The sequence below is a fragment of the Onychomys torridus genome, chromosome 6 (assembly GCF_903995425.1).
Source record: "Onychomys torridus chromosome 6, mOncTor1.1, whole genome shotgun sequence".
NCBI classification, from domain to species: Eukaryota; Metazoa; Chordata; class Mammalia; order Rodentia; family Cricetidae; genus Onychomys; species Onychomys torridus.
In genome coordinates this window covers 114480363-114503715 of record NC_050448.1, presented here as the reverse complement: position 1 = coordinate 114503715, position 23353 = coordinate 114480363, and the positions used below count along the sequence as shown (strand labels likewise).

The 23353-nt window shown below is 38.4% G+C and overlaps 1 protein-coding gene across 1 annotated transcript in view; it reads right to left on the bottom strand.

Moving 5' to 3' along the window:
- Stpg2 (sperm tail PG-rich repeat containing 2) overlaps positions 1-23353 on the bottom strand; it is a 433963-nt gene that overhangs the window by 305891 nt on the left and 104719 nt on the right. Inside the window, exon 10 of the mRNA XM_036189290.1 lies at positions 17105-17197. Coding sequence (XP_036045183.1) covers positions 17105-17197 — 93 coding nt within the window. The remainder of the gene's footprint in view (positions 1-17104; positions 17198-23353) is intronic.

Sequence of the window (23353 nt, the reverse complement as noted above, 5' to 3'; positions counted from 1 at the left end):
TTCAAGATACAGGACAAATGAATTGATTAGTTTATGCTAATTACGGGGTACCTTTTAGAAATTCACTGTATTCCAGTTTAGTGGTCCTTGTCTATAATCCAGTCCTCTGGAGGCGGAAGAAGGAGGACCATGAGTACAAGGCCAGCCAAGGATGTACAGTGAGATCATGTACAAACAAACAAACAAAAACAAAAACAAAAAAAAAAAAACAGGAAAAAAAAGAAAGATCAGCAAAATGACTTAGGAGGTTAAGGTGCTTGCTGTCAAGGTTAACAGCCTTCCTGATTTGATCCCCAGGACCCACATAGTGGAAATAGAAAATGACTACTGCAAGATACACTATGATTACCATCTAAGTATCATGACATGAATGAGCGCACGCGCGCGCGCGCGCACACACACACACACACACACACACACACACAAAATATCATTTAAAACTAAAAAAAAAAATGAAAAATTAAAGTACCTTAATCAAACTTTAAAGACTAAAAACAGTTTTAAAAGAATAAAAATATATTACATGTGATTGGGTGTTGTATAAATTCTAACAGGTCTTATAATAAAAAGCCTGGAGCCAGATATTGGGGTAAAATGAGAAAGAAGGGAACAAGCCACAGCTACTTCCCACTTTACAAACTCCACATATCCTATGATTGAATGTCTCTGAGTCCTCACCTCAAAACACTTCAGCCAAAAAGCTTCTATCTAAAAGGGGTTTCTGCCAAAAAGGCTCTGGTTCCTGTCTCCTCATATCTTATCTACTTTTCTCTGCCCATCCATATCACTTCCTTCCTAGTGCTGGGATTAAAGGCATGTGTGCTTTCCAGATACTGGTAGCACAGGCATGAGATCTCAAGTGCTGGGATTAAAGGCATGTAATTCCCAAGTTCTGCAATTAAAGATGTGTGCCACCACTGCCTAGCTTCTATGTTTAATCTAGTGTCCTCTGATCTTCAGGCAATTTTTATTAGGGTACACAATATATTACCACAACTGAGCATGGTGGTATGTTGTGGAATAATTTTTTAAGATATGTTACATTTGTTTATGCTGTGGAACATTGGTTTAACAATGCAAAGATGTGTTGATTATTTTATATTGCATTTTTTTAACTCTGTGAAGCTGTGTTACTTTGCATGTCTGAAACATCGGACTGGTCTAATAAAGAGCTGAATGGCCAATAGCAAGGCAGGGGAAAGGATAGGCAGGGCTGGGAAGCACAGAGAATAAATACGAGGATCTAGGAGAGAGAGATCAAGGTGAACAAAAAGAAGGGGCCAGCCACTCAGCCAGACACAGAGTAAGAGAGAAAGTAAGAGAAAAGAAAAAGGTAGATGGGATAATTCAAATTTTAAAAAAGCTGGCAAGAAACAAGCCAAGCTAAGGCCAGGTATTTATAAGAATGTGTGATTTATTTGGGAGCTGGGTGGCAGACATCTCAAAAGAGTAAAGAGTAAAAAGGAAAAAAAACAACAACAACAGTGGCACACCCCTTTAATCCAAGCAGTAGGGAGGCAAGGGAAGATGGATTTCTATGAATTGGAGGCCAGTCTTGTCTACACAAGTTCCAGGACAGTTGGATCTACATAGGATACTACATACCACATAGACCCTGTCTCAAAAAAAATAAGAAAGAAAGAAAAAGAAAAAATTACATGTGAAACATAATCTAAAGAAAACAAGAGGATCTAGATTTATATTATACAAATAAACTTTGAGTAAGGACTAGAAAAAGGAGATAGGTAGGTAGATTATTGATAGATTGATAGATAGATAGATAGATAGATAGATAGATAGATAGATAGACTGATAGATAGATAGTAGGAGAGAGAGAGAGAGAGAGAGAGAGAGAGAGAGAGAGAGAGAAGACACTCTATAAGGTTGAATAGTCACTCTTGTATTAGTTAGGGTTTCTATTGCTGTAGAGAAATATCATGACCATGGCAACTCTTATAAAGGAAAACATTTAATGTGGTAGCTTCTAGCAGTTCAGAGGTTCAATTCATTATTATCATGGTGGGGAGCATGGCAGCTTGTAGGCAGACATTCTGGCTACATCTTGATCAGAAGGCAACAGGAAGAGGGCTATGGGTCACACTGAGTAAACCTTGAGCAAAAGAGACCTCAAAGACCACACCCACAGTGACACACTTCCTCCAACAAGGCCACACCTTCTCCAACAAAGCCATACCTCCTAATAGTACCACTCCCTAGGAACTTTTGGGGGCCAGTTACATTCAAACTACCATACTCATCAACAGAATAAAACAATTGTCTGTGATATATCCTATATTGGTACATATATAACTATTATGCTCTCTTCATGAATTGAGAATTTTAATATTATGCACAAGCATTATGAAATGGATATATCATATGATATTCTTAAATTAATGTATATACAGATAAATACTAATACAAAACTAAAGATTTTGATACCTCCACTTTCAACAACACAAACGTGATCCCAATAAAATTTCAATAAGGAAACAAACTTCACCTAACAAAGATGTACAGAGCACCCAACAGGACAAAATCAAATGCTTATTTGTCTCAAATGTACAAAGCACCTGTACCCCTATTAAGTACATGAAAATGTATGCAAAACATTTATCAACATCATGAATCATCAAAGAAATGTAAATGAAAACTGTAATATGTAGTTAGAGTTTTCCTGCCTGGCCCAGTCAGGACAAATCTCTCTCACCCACCAGTCCCACAGTCGCTCAGACCCAACCAAGAAAGCACACAGAAACTTACATTGTTTACAAACTGTATGGCCGTGGCAGGCTGCTTGTTATCTACTTCTTCTATCTTAAATTAACCCATTTCTGTTAGTCTATACTTTGCCACATGGCTTGTGGCTTACCAGTGTCTTTACATGTTGATTTTCATGGCGGCGGTAGGCGGTGTCTCTCTCCAACCTTCTACTTCCCAGAATTCTCTTTCTCTTGTCCCGCCTATACTTCCTGCCTGGCCACTGGCCAATCAGAACTTTATTTACACAGAGCGATATCCACAGCAGTAATAGACATCATTCTCAAAAACTAAGCTATTACAATATTAACAGAATTATGAAGAAAAGAGAAAGAATTCTTGCACACTAGTAGTGGAGATGTAAACTGATACAGCCATTATAAAAAACAATGTGGAGGGTCCTTAAAAATCTAAAAATTAAACTGCCATATGATCCAAAAATCTCACTTCTGAGTACATATACATTTGTGCACTCCTATGCTGATTTCAGCACTACGCATAATAGCCAAAGCATCAAACCCCATATAATGACAAATAATTAGATAAAGAAAATATGTGTATACACTGTAGAATAATATTCAACCCTAAAAGACAAAGGAATACTTTATAGTGACATTATGCTAAGTAGAATAAGCCAGGCAAAGTGAGATAGATATTGATGATCCCATTTATAAGGAGAACCTGAACTCAGACCATAAACAGAACAGTTGTAGCCAAAAGCTGCAGAGTAAGGGGCGAAATAGGGAAGGGGTTCCCAGAGTATATGAATCCTCTGTTAGACATCATGAAGGATTCTGGAGGTTTGTTGTTCACCATAGTAACCACAGTTAGTAATAGTTTGTTGTATACATTGTTAAGAAAGCAGACTTTTATGAGAAATGTTAAATATTCTTTCTACAAAATGTCAAGTGATATATATATGTTGACTAGCTTGGTTTTACTAATTTCATACTATTTGTGTACATCAAAGCATCTTGTTGTATACCATGAATATATACAGTTTCAACTTATTAACTGTATCTTTGTGAAGCTGGGGGAAGAGAAGGAGCAGTAATAATGCTCATGCTACAATAGACTAAAGTTTGTGTGATGGAAAGTTACCCCTAATATACAGTGTTAAGAGGAAGAGGTGAAGCCAGGTATGGTGGCACACACCTTTAATCCCAGCATTCAGGAGGCAGAGGCAGGTGAATTTCTGTGAGTTTGAGGCCAGCCTGGTCTACAGAGTGAGTTCCAGGACAGCCAGGTCTACACAGGAAAACCCTGCCTGAAAAAAGAAAAAAGAAGAGGTGAGAACCGACAACAAGGGAGCCTGCATGGGACTGGCCTAGGCCCTCTACATATATACTGTAATTGTGTAGATTGGTCTACTTGTGGGACTCCTAACAGTGGGAGCAAGGGCTGTCTCTGACGTCTTTACTGGCTTTTGTGACTCTATTCCTCATACTGGGTTGCCTTGTCCACAAGGCAAGGTTCCTAGTCTCACTGCAATTTGAAATGCCATATTTGATTGATCTCTATGGGAGGCCTGCCCTTTCCTGAACAGAAACAGTGGAGTGGAGGGGAAAAGTCTGGGGGGTCAGAAAAGAGGTTGAGGGAGGGACTGAGGAGAGAAGGGAGGGGAACTGCAGTTGTGATGTAAAATAATAATAATAATAATAATAATAATTTTTAAAAGAACTTTGAAGAAGCAAGCCTAGACAAGTAGATCCATGCTGTCACCCCAGTGGTAGTTTCGTTTTCTGGAGTGGATTCTTGATAAAAACGACGAGTTTGGAACATTCCCTTTGTGCTCTGTGTTTGTTCTCTCGCTCTTCTGCCTTCTGTGATGAGATGGCACAGTAAGAAAACCTTCACAAACCGTAAAGCCTTGGGTTGGAACTTCCTAGTTGATAGAATTGCAATAAATAAAGTTCTGTTCCCTATAAATTACCCATCTTGGTTATTGTGTTATATATAGCAGCAAAAAAACTGACTAATTTAGTATTTCAGTCATAATTGGTCATTATAAATTCAAAAATTTAAGTTATCTATGACTAATTTGCCCAGAAATGGACAAAATGATCATATACTGCGGTGTCTCCTTATTTTGGAGAAAATTTGAGAATTTTTTTTGTAATATAAAGGTCATTAGAACTCATGAGGCAGAAAAAGATTCTTGCAATGATCTGTGGAAGTTTATGTTGAACGATGTTGAGCAGTCAAAAGAGTGGAATATGCCAGACTCTAGAGTACTGTCTCTTACCTGTGAATTTCAGACTCCACAAATCCTGTTTGTTGCTCTGCTAGATGGCTCCTTGTGAGATCTGGGCAACCCAAGGTGCTGGACAGTGTGTGCACAGCAGGCAACCCAAGGTGCTGGACAGTGTGCGCACAGCAAGGCAACCCAAGGTGCTGGACAGTGTGTGCACAGCGAGGCAACCCGAGGTGCTGGACAGTGTGTGCACAGCGGGGTAACTGGAGGTGCTAGACAGCGTGTGCACAGCAGGCAACCTGAGGTGCTGGACAGCGTGTGCACAGCAGGCAACCTGAGGTGCTGGACAGCGTGTGCACAGCAGGCAACCTGAGGTGCTGGACAGCGTGTGCACAGCAGGCAACCCGAGGTGCTGGACAGCGTGTGCACAGCACGCAACCCGAGGTGCTGGACAGTGTGTGAACAGCACGCAACCCGAGGTGCTGGACAGTGTGTGCACAGCACGCAACCTGAGGTGCTGGACAGTGTGTGCACAGCAGGCAACCTAAGGTGCTGGACAGTATGTGCACAGCAGGCAACCTGAGGTGCTGGACAGCGTGTGCACAGCAGGCAACCTGAGGTGCTGGACAGCGTGTGCACAGCAGGCAATCTGAGGTGCTGGACAAGGTATGCACAGCACACAACCTGAGGTGCTGGACAGTGTGTGCATAGCACGCAACCCGAGGTGCTGGACAGCGTGTGCACAGCAGGCAACCTGAGGTGCTGGACAGTGTGTGCACAGCAGGCAACCCGAGGTGCTGGACAGTGTGTGCACAGCAGGCAACCCGAGGTGCTGGACAGTGTGTGCACAGCAGGCAACCCGAGGTGCTGGACAGTGTGTGCACAGCAGGCAACCCGAGGTGCTGGACAGCGTGTGCACAGCAGGCAACCTGAGGTGCTGGACAGCATGTGCACAGCACGCAATCTGAGGTGCTGGACAACGTGTGCACAGCACGCAACCTGAGGTGCTGGACAGTGTGTGCACAGCACGCAACCCGAGGTGCTGGACAGCGTGTGCACAGCACACAATCTGAGGTGCTGGACAGTGTGTGCACAGCAGGCAACCTGAGGTGCTGGACAGCGTGTGCACAGCAGGCAACCTGAGGTGCTGGACAGTGTGTGCATAGCATGCAACCCGAGGTGCTGGACAGCATGTGCACAGCAGGCAACCCGAGGTGCTGGACAGCGTGTGCACAGCACGCAACCTGAGGTGCTGGACAGTGTGTGCACAGCAGGCAACCCGAGGTGCTGGACAGCGTGTGCACAGCAGGCAACCCGAGGTGCTGGACAGTGTGTGCACAGCAGGCAACCCGAGGTGCTGGACAGTGTGTGCACAGCAGGCAACCCGAGGTGCTGGACAGTGTGTGCACAGCAGGCCAGAGCTTCTACCTACCATCTCCTCACCACAGAAGCAGTAGCTCTTCCCAGAGCTGCAGTTTTCCAGCATGCTTCTGCTTTGTGCTTCTTGTGCCATTTTACACACAAACTTTTTAACGTGAGCACATCTCATACTTTCTCTTTTGATATTCCTCCTCAGTTCTCTGGACTCTGCTTTCTTTCCGCCTATGAAATTGTATTTATCTACCGATCCCACTTTAACTATAGGAATCAGTTTCTACACTTACTGCCTGTGCTTGAGTTCATAGCATTTGTTTCTTTATCATTAAAGACAATTTTGAACAGATAAATGAATTCCTAATGCTCAAATATACTGAGATAAAGCTAATTTCTCATGAGTAAGTTCATCTTGGATAAGGAAATTAGACATTTAAAGTCAACTTCTAAATGTCATGTTTCGTTAATCAGGCATCCTTGTAAAGAGATTTTAATGGCATTTATACCATCATATACCAAGTAAAGAGGTGGCAGATACAGTCATCCTGGCATCAAGGACATTAAAGAGAAAGTCCAAGGTCTGAACTAATCATCTGGACGTCATTTTAAACACACTGTCCTTTTAACTCGAACACAGTCTACACAAACTGACTGGTTAGCATAGATGTGGGGATCAGACTGGAAGAGATGCCATGACTACAGATAACTTAAGTCTCTGGTACTATGTAGAATATATGTCACCTGCTGTTCACTTTGAATTAGTGTAACACCTTGAAAATATGGACAGATTTCATTCTCAAAACACATGAGAGAGCAAAAATTTTCATCTGCCAAAACATAAAAACATAATGAGTTCTTCATAAATTTATTATTTATGTGAGAATTATATAATCTAAATAAAAATTGATTTACAACTTCAGTTTATTACACCAGCACAGAATTGGGTTAATCTATTGTCTTCACTACATTAAGAATTGACGGGTGTCCAGTAGGAAGAAGGAATGTCGAGTGAGGCTTGTCATCGTACCTCTCAGACCAGTGTCTTCAGTTTCAGTTCTGAGTCTTAATAAAGATGGAAACTACATGGCTGTTTATTGGCTTCTGAAAACTACTTTATGAACTAATGAAGTTATATAATTAAGTAAAAATGTTATAGAGACTTTAAAATGGAAGTATACGACATGTGAAAGTATACTGTGATTGGTGTTCTTCTCAGTACATCAGAAGGAGTGTGTCTAAAATCTTTACTTTTCCTGTTGTCCTGAAGTAAATATATTCTATACCACTTCTTAGAGTACAGTAAGATAACCAGCAAAGCAAGCAAGCAGCAAAGCAAACCTGAAAAGATATCAGAATCTAATAAAGAAATACAAGTGTGTGTGTGTGTGTGTGTGTGTGTGTGTGTGTGTGTGCGCGCGCGCATGTGCGCGCGTGTATGTGTTCTAGTAGAAGACAGAAGGAATCAAGAAGGTGAGGGCAGTGAATACAGGCTTTAGAATAATTCCAATCTCATGACTAGTTCCACTGAAATTGTCTATTTTTGTACTGTTCCCAAATCCATATGATCTATGTCACAGGCCAAGATCATTTTATTTTGAGCTCTAAGACATTATTACCAACAAACTGGGACCATTTTTCAGAGGTCTAAAGTAGAAATCAGAGCTTTCCAAGCTTAAGTAATTCTGCCCTGGTTCGTTTTGTTCCTCAATATCTAGAAATGATCACAGTTTCTGTGTTGCTGTCTCCACAAGGAGTCAATGTTATTTGCCTTTTGATTATCTATTATTCATAATTCCTCATATTACATTATCTTCAGTAAAACATAGGTTTTGTCTTTTTAGTGCTCCCTGGTTCTTGCTGCTAAAAAGGACCACTATACCATTTGTCTTTAGCAGGAAAGGCAGTTATTACCCAAACACCTTCCAAAGGGTCACATAGAAACTTGAAGCATTCACTCACCATCATTCTTCTCAACATTACAACAGAGCCTCTGATGAGCTACTGCAGTTCCCATGCCCAGTCTTTCCAGGATCACCCACGTTTTTGGAGCATAAAACAGGCCTTCCTCTTTGATCCCAACATTCTCCCTCCTCTATGCTTCTCTGCTTTTCATTTCGTCCATATACCCTGCAGTGTCTTGCTCCCCTTTTTATAGCAATACCCTTGGTACTCTGTCATCACAAAGATAAGAGCATACCGCAGCTGTCCTTCTGTTCCCAAGAGCACCCCTATTGAATGTGAGTATAACAAGTTTCCCCAACCAAGCTACAGCCAGAGATAAGCATGTCTAATTCACCAACAAACATAGGACCATATCATAAACAGTGTTGTTGCTTTCTAGTAAGGTTTTGTGTTAGTTTACTGTTCACTGGTAATTAAACCAAACACTACAACTTTTATCTGACCTCCTGTTTGAGAATGCTTAAAGGTGAACTTTTGGAAATTAAAAAAACTTGGACAATTCTTTGATACACAGCCTTAGTAAGTCTTGTCTGTGCCATACACACAAATAATGTCTTTGAAATGAGCTGTAAGAAATGTTTGAAAAGTTGAAACTAAGCATATTTTCTTATCTTTCCTTTACCACTATGACATAGTGCCCTAAACTGCAAAACAAAGGAGCAATTTCACTTAAAAGGAAGTGTGAAAAAATAGTGTCATATTTCAGTATGTTCTTCATTAATATTATGGAGTGATAAGAAGAAAGTACAGGCATAATATTGACTTAGCTCTTAACCACATGAGTCTACCACTTGAAAGTTTTACAACCAACTTCCTTGCACTATGAGCAGCAGTGAAAGAATCCACTTAATTCTTACCAAGATAGGCTCAATAAGGAACCACACTGACAAAGCTTCCTAAACTCGAGTTGCTAGAAGGCACAGCTGAGATTAGAAAAATTCATTCTTAATCCACAGCTTTGTTCTGAAAACTTTTTGAGAAGCAAGCACATTTATTATGGATGAGTATGCACATGTGTGATGATTTCATTTTCGCATATGACAAACACATAAGTAAGAGAGGCTAAGCATGTATTGAAAATATTAAAGGTGGGGTCTATGACTGACAGTGGGTGCTAAGCTGCTCATATTGGAGCAGACCATTTCTCTTGAGCTACGTAACCTTTTGCATCATTATGAGTATCAAACAAAACACTATGTTGGATGTATTCCTTTCCCCTATGTTTTTTTCTAAGTAGTAATTTGTTTAAAACATGAAACTCTAAGACTATTTCAATAAATATATTCATGTTAGTATAACTGTGTGGAAAGATAAATATACAAACCATCACAGGCATTTACATTCCTAAGCTTGAATATAGTCATGGGTAATATCCAGACTATCTAGTACAGGATATTAAAGTAACACAAAATTAATATACTAATGAAAATTATTTTTACTATTCCCTTACATTGTTTCTGTATTACAAGTGTTTATCAAGTGATTAAACCAGGAAGATACCTCAGTGGGTTTCTAAGTCAGGGTTACTATTGCTGTGATGAAGCGCCATGACCAGAAACAATTTGTGGTGAAAGGGTTTATTTGGCTTACACTACCACATCACTGTTCATTAGGGAAGAAATTCAAGACAGGAACTCAAGCAGGGCAGGAACCTGGAGGCAAAAGCTGATGCAGAGGCCATGGAGGGGTGCTGCCTATACTGGCTTACATCCTATAGCTTTATCAGCTTGCCTTCTTATAGAACTCAGGAGCCTTAGCTCAGGGGTGGCCCCACCTACAATGAACTGGACCCTCCCCCATCAATCACTAATTTAAGAAAATGCTCTACAGGCTTGCCTACAGCCTCATCTTAAGGGAGGACTGTCTCAATTGGGGTCCCTTACCCCAGATGACTATGGTCAAGTTGACACACCACTAGCCAGAACAACTGACCTCTTGTCAGCCTGACACACTAACACATATCTGTTGAGCCACAACCTTCCTTTTCTTGTTCATTCCCAAGATCACACATTAATAAAGACATCACAACATAAAACAGTTTACAAACTTACAATGTTCTACAGCCTTACATATTCAAACACTTTAAAAGTTGTCTCATTAAAATGATCAGGTCTATTTTAAAATCAAAACCCCAAAATTTCTCTCTTTGCTTTAAATCTTAAAGTCTCTCAACTGTGGGCTCCAGGGAAATCAAAAATAAATTAAATACTTTCTTACTTCAAGAATAAAGACCCAGTAAATGGTCACAATCTGAACAAAGCAAAACCAAACTCCAACAGTGTAAATAAAGTCCAGTTTCTGGGATTCACTCAGCCTTCTGGGCTCCTCCAAAGGGCCTGGGTCTTTTCTCTGGCTCCACCCTCTGCAGCACACAGAGCTTATCTTCTAGGATCCAGCTGGCTCCACTCTGCTACTGTTTTTGGTGGTTGTCCCAAAGTATGAGCATCTCCAAGCATCTTCAGCTGGGCTCTTCTGCTGAAATAGGCTGCACTTTTACCAATAGCCTCTTCTGAAATGTCTGCATGTTACCAAGCCTCAGCTTCTCTGCATGACTCCTTAATCCTGGGCCTTCAACTGCTATTGATCCACCACCTTCATCAATGGCCTCTTCTGGTCTCTCACAGTGCCAAGCCTCAGCTGTCTCAATGACATCTTCATGCCTTCAAAACCAGTACCACCTGGATGACTCTTACACTACCAAGTTTGGCTAGTCTCAGATAACTATAACTTATATCAAGTTTATATAGAACTAGTCATCACAGTGCCAAGCCTGAAAATTGGAGTTCAATTCCCAGAGCCCTCATGCTGGAAAAAGAAAGCAAGTTCTACAAATTGTCTGTGACCTTCACAGGTGTACCATGACATGGTTCCCACCACCACCACAGACACATACATAATAAAGAACATGGGATAAAATGTAAATATTTTTAAGTACAGTAAAATTTTTCAAGAAGTTACTTCAATAAATTCCAAGGGTGTTTTTGTTTTCATTTTAAACATTATTATTATGAATCTTGTAAGTTTGATACCAGTTATCCCCAAATCATGGTCCTTTCTGAGATATGAACTGACCTAATAAAGTGTATGAAACTCTTCCTATGACTTTTCTACTGAATTATACTGCTCAACTTCCAGTCTCTCAACAATTAGAGAAAACTGAACTTCAGCAATATGGCTAGTGCCTGACTCCTCTGTCTGTTTCCACTAACCAACAGCAAGTGAGAAGCCCTTACATCCCTAAGACACTCACACTTGGACAGCTCTTATTGTAGATCACAGAAATCACACCTTTGCTGTATGTATTTTGATCAAAATTATTTTTTTAATTCATAGGAAAATTCCATGAAAACATCAAGGTGGCTTTTGTCAATAAATTGTCTCTATTTAAATTTTGTCTCTCCCTTTTAAACTCTGCCTTGATTTACTCATTAAAAGATGACCATAATTATGGTATTCAAATTAGTATCATCTGAAATGATGTACAACATGAATTAAACACTAAGTAAGTATTAGGTCTTGTTGATATTAATAAACTCAATTTCATTAATGTCTGTGCAAGATAAGTATTTAATGTTTTGAATAATTCATCTCATTAAATAAATGAAATATAACATATTCTCAGGGGCAACCCTTCTATCATAGAATGAAAATCAAAAGATACATGATAAGCAACCATCCTTTAAATCCTTGAATGGGTAGGAAACATAGATATATGTGCATTTTCCTCCTAAAACTGTATTAGAGTTTTAATGTATTGATGAATTTTCTTTGAGATTTCCCATCAAGAGTGTCTAAGACATCACTTTATCCCAAGGAGATTTCCGGGCCTATAAAATTAGAGCTGAAGCTCATGTGCTTGGACAAATGCCTGGGGTAAAGTCAGCCTCGGAGCTCTGCTTGCCATTTTCCATCCACCTGAATTTAGCCTTTGGCCTGTGTGATCCTTTCATTTCAGCTCTTGAAAGAGTTCATGAATGTGTTCTGTTTTCATTTTATTCAGAATTTTTGTTTTCAGAGAAAGAGTCAAGTGAGATTTGGTATATCTGCATACTATTCTAAATATATATTCTACCACTTGAGTACAATTTATACTTCTATTTTAAAATATATTCACTTCATAAATAAAATTCAAGTCACACACAAGTCTAAGCTAAATTATAAAATATGCCTCCTTTCACGTCCCTCTGGCTCCATTCTAACAAATATCTCCTTTTAACAGTAATTGGGTCTTTGAGGGTTTTCTTTTGTTTACTATATGGGGTTTTGTTTGTTCTTTGCACTAATCATTACATGTTAAAATCATGCCTAACAGTGGTTGTCCCATTTCTTATATCCATAAAGTACACTATGAAATGAGAAGTTTGGCACGTTCTCTGCCTCTCAACCACTTGATTTTGTTATTTTCAGTAGTAGTAGTTAAGTTTCTAATGTTTGAATTCCATCTTTAACTCTAATTCAGTTTTCTGATCTATAATAGGTTCATTTAGTTGTTACTGTTCTGTATAGAGCCAAGTAGTATAACTAAACACAAAGAAAAGTAAATGAAATCTGTCTCCATACCCCTGCCTCTGGATGTATATATAATTAATTCACACACCAGCTAAGATACATGTGTCTTTAAATTTCTTTTCACTTTTCCTCATTTTATGCAGGAAATGCTCAGTTACTTGCCTCTGTGCTCACATCGCCCTTCTTTAATTTCCTCTTGTCTCTTTTCTTAATTTTTACTAGATCAACTCTATCCATGGGCATAGAAAGATACTAAACTTACTGTGCTCTAGCAATGCTAGAAAATTTTTGTGAGACATTTGATTATGCTATGTAAAGATATGTCACTGTGATGGTTTAATAAAAAGCTAAAGGGCCAGGTGCTAGGCAGGAGGTATAGCAGGAACTTCTAGACAAAGAGAGCTCAGGGAAGAAGAAAAGTGCTGTGGAACAATCTTTTTCTACACTATGAATATGTATTATTCTCATTGGCTAATAAAGAACTCATTGACCTATAGCCAGGAAGGAGGAAGTTAGGCAGGAAAACCAGACAAGAGGATGCTCAGGAGAGGGAGGACGGAGTCAGAGAAGTCAACAGCAGATTCAGGGAGAAACAAGATGGGCATGCTGAACTGAGAAAAGTATCAAGACTTTGGAAAAGCATACATAAGAAATATAGGTTAATTTAAGAGTTAGGTAGGAACAAGCCCAAGCTATTGGCCAAGCATTTATAATTTATATTAAGTCTCTGAGTCAGTTATTTGGGAAGCAGCTACTGGTTATTTGAAAGCAGATGTTCAGGTCAAGAAAACTCTGGCCTGCAGAAAGGTGGAGCCACAAGCTGGTCACACAGGGAGCAAGATATGCAGGAAAAGAGGTAAATGCCACAAGCCATGTGGCAGCATGTAGATAAATAGAAATGAGTAATTTAAGTTATAAGAGCTAGTTAGAAATATGCCTAAGCTATAGACTGAGCTTTCATAATTAATAATAAGTCTCTGTGTCATTTTTTGTGAGGTTGTGGCCCAAAGAAAAATCTGGCTACAGAAAATCATATTATTTGTTCACTTCATTGAAATTTCAAGTACAGGGAAAATTCTATATCCAAAATTATTTCCTCCCAGAAATCACCAAATGTATCCCTTTATTTTCTCTAAGCTCTAAACATTACTAACACTGTGGAGCAACTACTGTTCTTAGAGTGTTTCCCATCTCTCCGTGAATCGCCCAGTTACATTCCTCTGTGGCAGCATTAAGTATATTTTTTTTATTTATGTTCATCTGAAAATGAATGAGAATGTACAAAGAACACAGGCATTGAATCCCAGGTTTGATGGCATTTTAGTGGGGTGCTCATATTAAAAATTCATATTTTTATTCACCTTGGGATAATTATATATTTTTTTGCAACAAATGGTTCTGTCATCTCTTGTATCCCAGTTTTGCATTACCTAATAGCTGACTTTTATTGTATTAAACTAATGTTTGTATTTTTTTTTAAACAGCAAGTATTTCACTGAAACTTTATACAAGAAAGACATACATGTATATTAGTTGTCTTTTATTTGAAACCAAAAGTCTGAGAAATTTTTGTATGTTTATCCAAAACTACTTGAAAAATTAAAATACTATACCCTCCTGTTTCATATATGTATATGTGTGTATACATATATGAATATATATGTATGTATGTATGTATATACAGAGAGCAAATTCTAATACTTTTATTTTGAAGTGAAAATTGCACAAGGAATCCCATTTTTTCTGACATGGGAGAGGTTATTTCAGCCTGTTTTTAGAGTAGCAGTTTGTATCTTCCATTATATATGCATTTATTCCCATGGTATTGTCATTTATAGAAAGCAGTTTTTAAAAACGATGTTTTCTTGACTAAAGAGTAATTTCCTTTATATTCAATATTTTACTAGTAAGTATTTGATACCTGAAAAGATGTCTCTAAGTGGCTGGAAAGGAGGACCATCAGGAAAAATTGAGTTCAGTACCCCAGAACCCACAGAATGGAAAGAGGTAACTAATTATCTCTAATTGTTCTCTGACCTCTACATGCATTGTGGCACACACGAGTACATGCAGTACGTACGTACGTACGTACGTACGTACGTACGTACACACACACACACACACACACACACACACACAAATATATAAATAACAAATGTCAAACATACATACAAGCTAAGTTGGTTATATTTATATATTTAGGAATAGATATGCTTATACAGATGCATAGATGTATATAACAATTAATGAAAAAGAAGGCCATGATTTTGAAAGAGAGCAAAAAGGGGGATATGGGAAGGTTTGGAAAGAGGAACAGGAAGGGAGAAATGATATAATTATATTAAAACTTAAAAAAAAATAAAAGCCACGTTAAAAAATGTAAGACCATACTAAAAAGAAGTCCCCATCTCCAAAGAAAGGCAAATAACAACGTGGGTGTGTGAGGAGAAAAGTAACCCTCGGCTCAGCATCTTCCTCCACATCACGTGTTTGTCCCGACTGCCTGCAGTATTATGACACAGTTCTAAAGCCATTAGGAGCAGGGTCTTCATTTCAATCGCAGATTCCTTTCAGCATGTTTCACTGTGGATGCTGTGTATATTGACAACAAACACTGAAGAACAGCTCAACCCTGGAACTTGCCACAAGAGTAAATGAGCTATTGGGATGGCTTACTCACCGAACAACTACAGAAAATCACCCACAGTTCAAGAAGCCACCAGACAATTCTAAATTGTCTTCTTTTTAATAGTATTTTTGAGAATTTTGTACATGAGCACTGCATCTGTACCTCTCCTACCTCTTACTCTTCTCCAACTCCTTTCTTCCACTCCCAAATTCATGATCTCTTCTTTAATTACTATTTTACATGTCTATTAATATGTATGTGTACATGCACATGAATATATAACCTGCTGAGTTTGGTGGGCTTTGCATGTATGTGCATGTGTTTAGAGCTGACCACTTAGGATTAGACACCTTTGTGGGAGTTTGTCCTTTGGAGGCAACTGATTCTCCCTCTCAGCAGCCACTGACCTCTTATTGCTCTCAATAAAGGGAGAGGACCATATTTTGAATCTATAAGTACATAACAATTTCATAGAACCTGATGTTAACTTTGATCCTATCTCAGATTGCCAATTAATGCCTGAAAAAAATTCATTTCTGAATTTCACCAAATTCCTATTATTTCCTAAAAATGCACAACTACGGTAATTATTATTGATCTTGCTTCTTCCTTAACATCATTCACCCTGTTCTTGAACCTGTTACTTTGTCACTAAAAAGATTCTAAATTAACCCACCCATCTCTGACTTAGCAGTTTGATCACAGGTGCCTTGGGTATTTACCTATATTTTTCAATGCTGGTTGATTATTCTATTTTGCCAATTTGTCATTAATAATCTATTTTAAAGATGGTCTGATTTCTACAATATTTGAATGATGCCTTACATATATACACTTATAGTTACACTGTAACACCTATCTTAGTTTGGAATGCAATAAAATACTGTAAGGTACAGAAATTTATTTCTCCAAGTTCTGAGGCTGGAAAGGACAGTATCAAGGCACAAACAGGTTCAGCAAGTTACACGGCTTGCCTCCCACAAATGGCAGCTTCTCTTGGGTTGAATATCCTGGAAAGGCCAAGAAGCTCTTGCCCTTGACTTAAGCACCTCCCAGTAAGTCTCATCTAATGCGAACATTTTGGGGACTTAGATGTCAACATATAAATTCAAACACACACAAGCATTCAGACCATAGCAACACTATTAACTGATCTAACTTTTTAACTGTGTTATTTTGAGAACTTTTTAATAAATTCAATCTGAATAAAGTAGTCATCTTAATTTTTAAGTCTGCTTTGCTGTACTTCTTCCATTTATCCAGTATAAGCTATTTGTAAAGTTGGTAATTGTTAGAAACATTCAAATACAGTTTGAAGTATGAGCTAACAGGCCTAAAGAATCACTGGTGAGTCTTATATTTTAAAATGGAATTAAATTATACAGGGAAAATGCATTATGAGTAAACTGAGTTGAATCTAAAGTGAATTTTGTATTTCAAATTCAACACATTAAGTTCAGCTTTCATGTATGACCTGGTGGTAATAATGTCCTCTGACTCTACAAAGCCATGTAACATGGTCTCTTACAACAATGTGTACTTTTCTAAATGTAGGAGCATTATGCTAGTCAAACACAGTAGAGCAGGTTATTGACGTTCTTATCTAAGTCTCTATGTTGCACAATCTGCTCCATTTCTAAAACTACATGTAAATTTGATTATAAAAGCCTTCTTACCGTATCTGGTACTATTGGAGCTCTTTCTGTTCTTGACAAGAAAGCGGCATTTGAATTCGTCAAGTTAGGTAATTCATCAAGAAGTCTACCAACCTGTGAATTCCAAAAAAGCATGTTGAAACAAAGAGTATGTAAATTATTTTATCTATGTAATTAGCACTGGAAACAATAAGTTTCAATAAATGAAGCTTGGCAATATTATTGCCCCATTAATAGAAGTAGACAAACATTCAAAATTATTTTTTTACATAGGATATATAAGTAAAAACCCAAATTCAATGAATTAATACAATAGAAATAGTTGATTACAAAGCCTGTAGTTAATTATAATGGATCCTTATAAGTTATTTAAATACATAAAGGGAGGCTACTCTGAGGCTGTGTCTCCTGGGAATGTTGGAAGCTACACCCATGATGTCTCACCAGCATTGCTGCCTAAACATGAGCTGAACAAGGGCAACATCAACAGACACACTGGTGTGGGTAGGGAAAAGCACATGAGTCCTCAAACATGCATTAAGAATTACAAGCATTAAGGAATACTGAGAGAAAAGAAATACTGGTTTCTAGTGAAGAGCACATCAATTGGTTATACAATAACAAATGATCAGGCCTGAAAAGAAAAACATACAAGTAACATTAAACAGACTGAGCAGGTTGTTCATACATATTTAGGAATATATTTGCATATACAAATATGCATGTATATTGAAAAATGAGGCCATGGATTTGAAAGAGAGCATGTAGGGATGTATGAGAGAGTTTGGAAGAAGTAAATGATGGTAGAAATGTGTATTTATATTATAAATTAAAATATAAATCAAAAATTAAATGTAACAAGCTAAGTGTGGTGGTGCACGCCTTTAATCCCAGCATTCCAGAGGCAAGGGCAAGTGGATCTCTGTAAGTTCGAGGCCATACTGGTCTACAAAGCGAGTTCCAGAAGAGACACCAAAACTACACAGAGAAACCCTTTATCAAAAAAAGAAGGAAGGAAGGGAGAGAGGGAGGGAGGGAGGGAGGGAGGGAGGAAGAGATAGAGAGAGAAAGGAAGAAAATGAACATATTAGCATGAATTTTAGCTATACTCAAACATTTAGATATCAATTACTTTTCAATATCACAACCAATATGTTCTAATCTCAACAATATACAATTATAATTTATATGTTCAATTATATAGCATTGTTTGTTAACACTTTATTATTAATACATGAAACATTAGCTAAAGTTTTAACTCAATTATCTGCAGTTCTGAACTAATATGTTTTCTAAGTAAAGTGACCAATACTCTTTTAATATGATAATCCTTCACATGCACTGAATATGTAAATTAATAGGCTAGAAGCAGGTAATCTACAATTTTAATTTACAATTAATTAATCTCTATGAAATACTGTTTCCAATTTAATCTAATTTATTCATCTGTATTCATTTAAACTGTATAAACAGTTGCAACATTCTATGTTTATACAAAAGGGATATCTCATCTTTATGAACCTTCACTGTTTTCATTTCATAACTTCATATTTGTATTTAGTATTTCAGCATTTGACACATGGTAGGTAATGGTCTGATACATCTATTTCTTTCTATGGTTAACGTTAATTTACTAAGAAGCTAAATCTATCCTTACATGTTCTCTCTGTAAAACTATCTCCTCCTTTAACCAAAATGCTGAGGTTAGTTCTAGCAATAAACCCAATTTTAGTGTCAAAATGACAAAAAACTAAGAGGACAGTGATAAAGGCTCTGAAAAAAATGGGAGGAGAGGAACATACTTCATGACAATAAAACTATGTATGACAATCTTAAACCCAACATGAGAGAAAACAAGGACAACGTTAAAGTATTTCCACTAAAACTGGGGAAAGTTGGAGGTACTGTTTCCAACAAATGCTTTACCATCGGGGAAACTGAAGTACTAAGAAAGAGTTTCCCAACTTAAAAAAAAAAAAAAAAAAAAAAAAAAAAAAAAAAAAAAAAAAAATTGCAGACCAGACAAAATCACTACTAAATTCTTCCAGAACCTTAGAGAAGAACTACTAACAGCAATGGTCCTCAAATCATTTGTTAAGTAAGAGGATAATTAAAGATGAAGCTTAAATGATCAATAAATACATGAAGAACGCTCAACAAGGAGTTAAATAGAATAAAACCTTTTAAAGAAGAAATCAGACAACAACAAATGCTGGTGAGAATGTACACAAAAAACAAAGAAGCCTTGTAAACTATTATTGAGAGAATAAACTAATATGGTCGTTATGAAAACCACCATCAAGACTCTTTCACATAACTAAAATCAATTTCCATATGATCCATCTACTGGTATACACTCCTGGGACTAAATCCAAAGAAATCACAGTCAGAATACCAACAGAAGTACTGACACATTTGTTGTAGCCAAATATCCGAGTTATGAAATCATCCAAGGTAACCATAAACAGATGAATATGGAATATGTGCTTGAGCTCACAATGTCCCCCACAAGAACCACAGATTATCAAAAACCCCAATACCAGGCATAAGAAACACTTTTTTAAATTGTTAAACAATGACTCCCAAAACAATATACCCTATTGATGTAGCCTTTGGTTGCTTCTTGAAGCTGAGGGTAAGCCCCTATTGTGAAGACACCACTCACTTAGGACACCAAAATGGGATTCAAGCTGGGTACCTGAAAGCCTCCTTCCTTCAGCCCAGCTCCTACAGTACCAGAAAATAGTGTGCAAGTTGTGAAGAGAGGAAAATAATTCATAGTCCTACCCAGATGCCACACCTATGAACCACAGCACTGACCAGCATGGCAAACATCCAAAAGGTGCAATCAGTGGCACACATATACTGGTAGTAACCAACAGCTGTCTAATTGGATGTAAGGCCCACTCGACAGCAGGGAAATCATGCCTAGAATTAGAACCTAGCCAACTTCCAGTGAATTCATAGGAAAGAGTCGACTACTACCACTTTGACAGACCTCTGTAATTCCTTCCTGCACTCTAAATCATATCTTTATACCCACAGATAAGTATAACTACCACACCTCATTGAAGAAGCTTCTCTTTACAGCAAATAGAGGCCACTATAGAAAATGGATTGCAGGGGCCAAGCACCAATTAACGTAGTTACATCACAGGGCCTGAATCTACGGTACAGGGTGTGTGATCCCTAAGGGGCTTGAGGGCCAGATGGGCCAAGCCAGTAATAAGATACTTTCTGAGAGCCAACCTGGGTCTGCCTAAGGGTCTTAGTAACAGCAGCTGTGACATGATCTGGAGATGATCTGGACCAATGAGAGGCAGCCATGTCACACCAGCAGATGCATATTCATCAGGCCTCCTCCCAGGGAGGTGTGGAGGGTATATAAGGCTTGCCTCTTCCTGAATAAACTGAGCTTATTGTGTATACATTTTCCCAGAGTCTGTGTTGTTGACTCTGTGGCTTGACCCCCTCTCCCAAAGGGAACAACAGCACAGGACCCTGCCACACCAGGGAATATCACAGAAGAGTGAACAGAAAGATTGTCTGAACTAGAATATCAGGAAGTCAGCTGGAACAGGCTCTCCTAGAATATAGCTACATAAACAAGACAGAAGCAAGGCCAACATCAATAGACAAGCTAACATAGAGGGAAAATTTCACAGGGCTCCAGCCCTAGGCAATGAACTACAGACAATTAATGATTGCTGGAAGATGGAGAATTGGCCTCTCCCAAGAATGAACCCCTTTATTAGTTGTCAAAAATACAAAGTGTGCAGTCTGGAAACCATATGTAACCAAATGACAAATCTAGTCTCAGCAGGTTGTATTTAAGTATTTGTGCATGTGTGTGTGTGTGTGTGTGTGTGTGTGTGTGTGTGTGTATAACAATCATAATCCAAGAAAGATATTATCAATTTGAGAGTGAGGGTCACTGGAAGGGTTATAAGAAAGGTATCTGGGAGGGCTGAAGATCACCTCATTGAGCTACACAAGCTAGGCCCATAAAAACAAATGCTGCCTGGTTTCTCTCATATGTACAATCTAATTTTAAAAACAAGACTTGAAATTAGAGGAGAATTATATGGAGCAGCAATAAGGAGACCATCAGTAACAAGGTGGGGACTGGAGAAGATCAAAGGGAAAAACTAAAATAGTCAAGTGTATAAGATTTATGTATGAGAATGTCAAAATGAAACCCATTAGTTTTTACAATCAATATATGATAATAAAAGAAAGAATTCTAGAATAGAAAATAAGAATATGTGAAATTAATTATGTGTTTGAGTATATGTGTTCCTTATGTTTATTCTTTGCTTTTTTAAAAAACTTCTGGTTTGTTTGGGCAATTTTTGTTGTTGTTTGCCTGTTTGCTTGCTTCATAAAGAGAAAGAATAAGAAAGGGCATGGAGTTGGGTGGTTGGGGAGATGGGAAGGGTCTGGGAGGCGTTAAGGAAGAGGAAATCATATTAGAATATATTTGTATGAGTAGAATTTTTCAATTAAAAAAAGAAAATGTTTTTTAAAAAATAATTCAACAGTTTCATTTTGAAAAACACTTAAAATGTCACAGGTTCTCCTAACAGAAAATTTACACACCCAAGCATGAAGGGGGGGGGTGCAACACAGAGGTATGCTAAGAGATGTTCAGAGTATGATGAATAATACAACATACATATGTATTAGGATCCAAGAGGTGGGAAAGGATATGGCATAAGAAATATACGAAGAAACAACAGACAAGAAGTATTTCAAATTGACGCCACACAGCAAGCCAAGATGTAACGGCTCTGCAATTTTGAGACAGATGTATTGAAAGGAAAGCAACACTTACTCATACTGAATATACAAATGAGAGACACAAAAACATCCACTCACTTCACAGAAAAAACAACATGCAGAACAACCCAATTTTCACTGGAAGCCACACAATTAACGTCACTACGGCACAGAAAGTAACTAGCAACCTAAAAATTTACATACACACCCCCCAAAAATTCAAGGTTTATACAAAACAGACCTTTTAAGACAAACCAAGCCTACAATAGCTCAGCTGACCTAGACAAGGAGAAACACAAAGTGCCCATTTTCAGGAAGGCAGAAGAAAATTCCAGACAGAAACATGAAAGCACAGAAAGAAGAGAGCACATGGTGATGGCAGATCAGTGAGTACAGATGATGCAAAGCAGTAATATTCCAAGAGTGTAAAATATACAAATTTAGAGTCTGTGACAATGCAGCAAAATGGAGCAAACATGCTCTAAGTTGGGACTGTTGAAGAACTAGTAAGACTAATTATTTTGATTTGGATAACAATGATCAAATGATGTCACCAAGCCTCCAGTGGGGAGAATGCTGCTGGCTGCAGGAATATATCATAAGAATTCAGCTGGTTATGGCAAAATCACTACCTGGAGGGATCAGGAATTCCTCCAGGGGAAGCCAAATCCCAAGGAGTTTTTGGTGTTACTTGGCTTGTTAGATATCAGCTGTATTCTGTTATGAAAATCATGTGTGCCAACTGACTTTTCCCCTAGAAGGGCTAACAGTGTGGACTGGACAAACACATTCCAGGAATTTGGAGAGCAGCCTCAGGAAAGGCTTGCTCTGGAATCAGATATCTCCCTTAGCCACTTTCAAGGACTACAGGAAGCATCACCCGGGTGGGCGCCCAACTTTCAAGGACTAACAGTGATAGCAGCCCACATACAAGTCTCCTGACTTAAGGTAAATTCCACAAGGAGACACCGCCTAGGTCAGGTGGACATTAAGTAATAGCTTTACACAATTTAGCTCAGACCCTCCCTTTTATATACCGGACTTCCAGGGCAAAGGAGGGAAAAGAGAAAAGAGAGTGGAAGAACTAGATGGGTAAGAACTTGAGAGGAACAAACTAAGATGGGGAAGAACTAGATTGAAGGACTAGAAGAGAGTACTAGAAGAATGAGAAGGAAGATGAGGAAGAGCCAGATGGGAAGTCCTAGCTGGGTAAGAACAAGCTAAAAAGGCCCTAGGTGAGGCAGAATTAAGATAGAACTTAGAGGGAGCAGTAGATAAGTATAGAGAGAAATCAGGCAAGAAAGGAACGAGTAGGCACAGGAACAGAACTGAAGCTGTGTATATAGGATGTCATGCCAGAGGAATTAAAGCAAGTGGACTATGGAACGTGGTATGCTGAGATTCTATTTCCTGAAAATAGTCCTCACCGTTAGTTAATAGTTCTCTCTCCTGAGCCCCTGGGATGTATAATATTGAGGCTGGGCCCTCAAA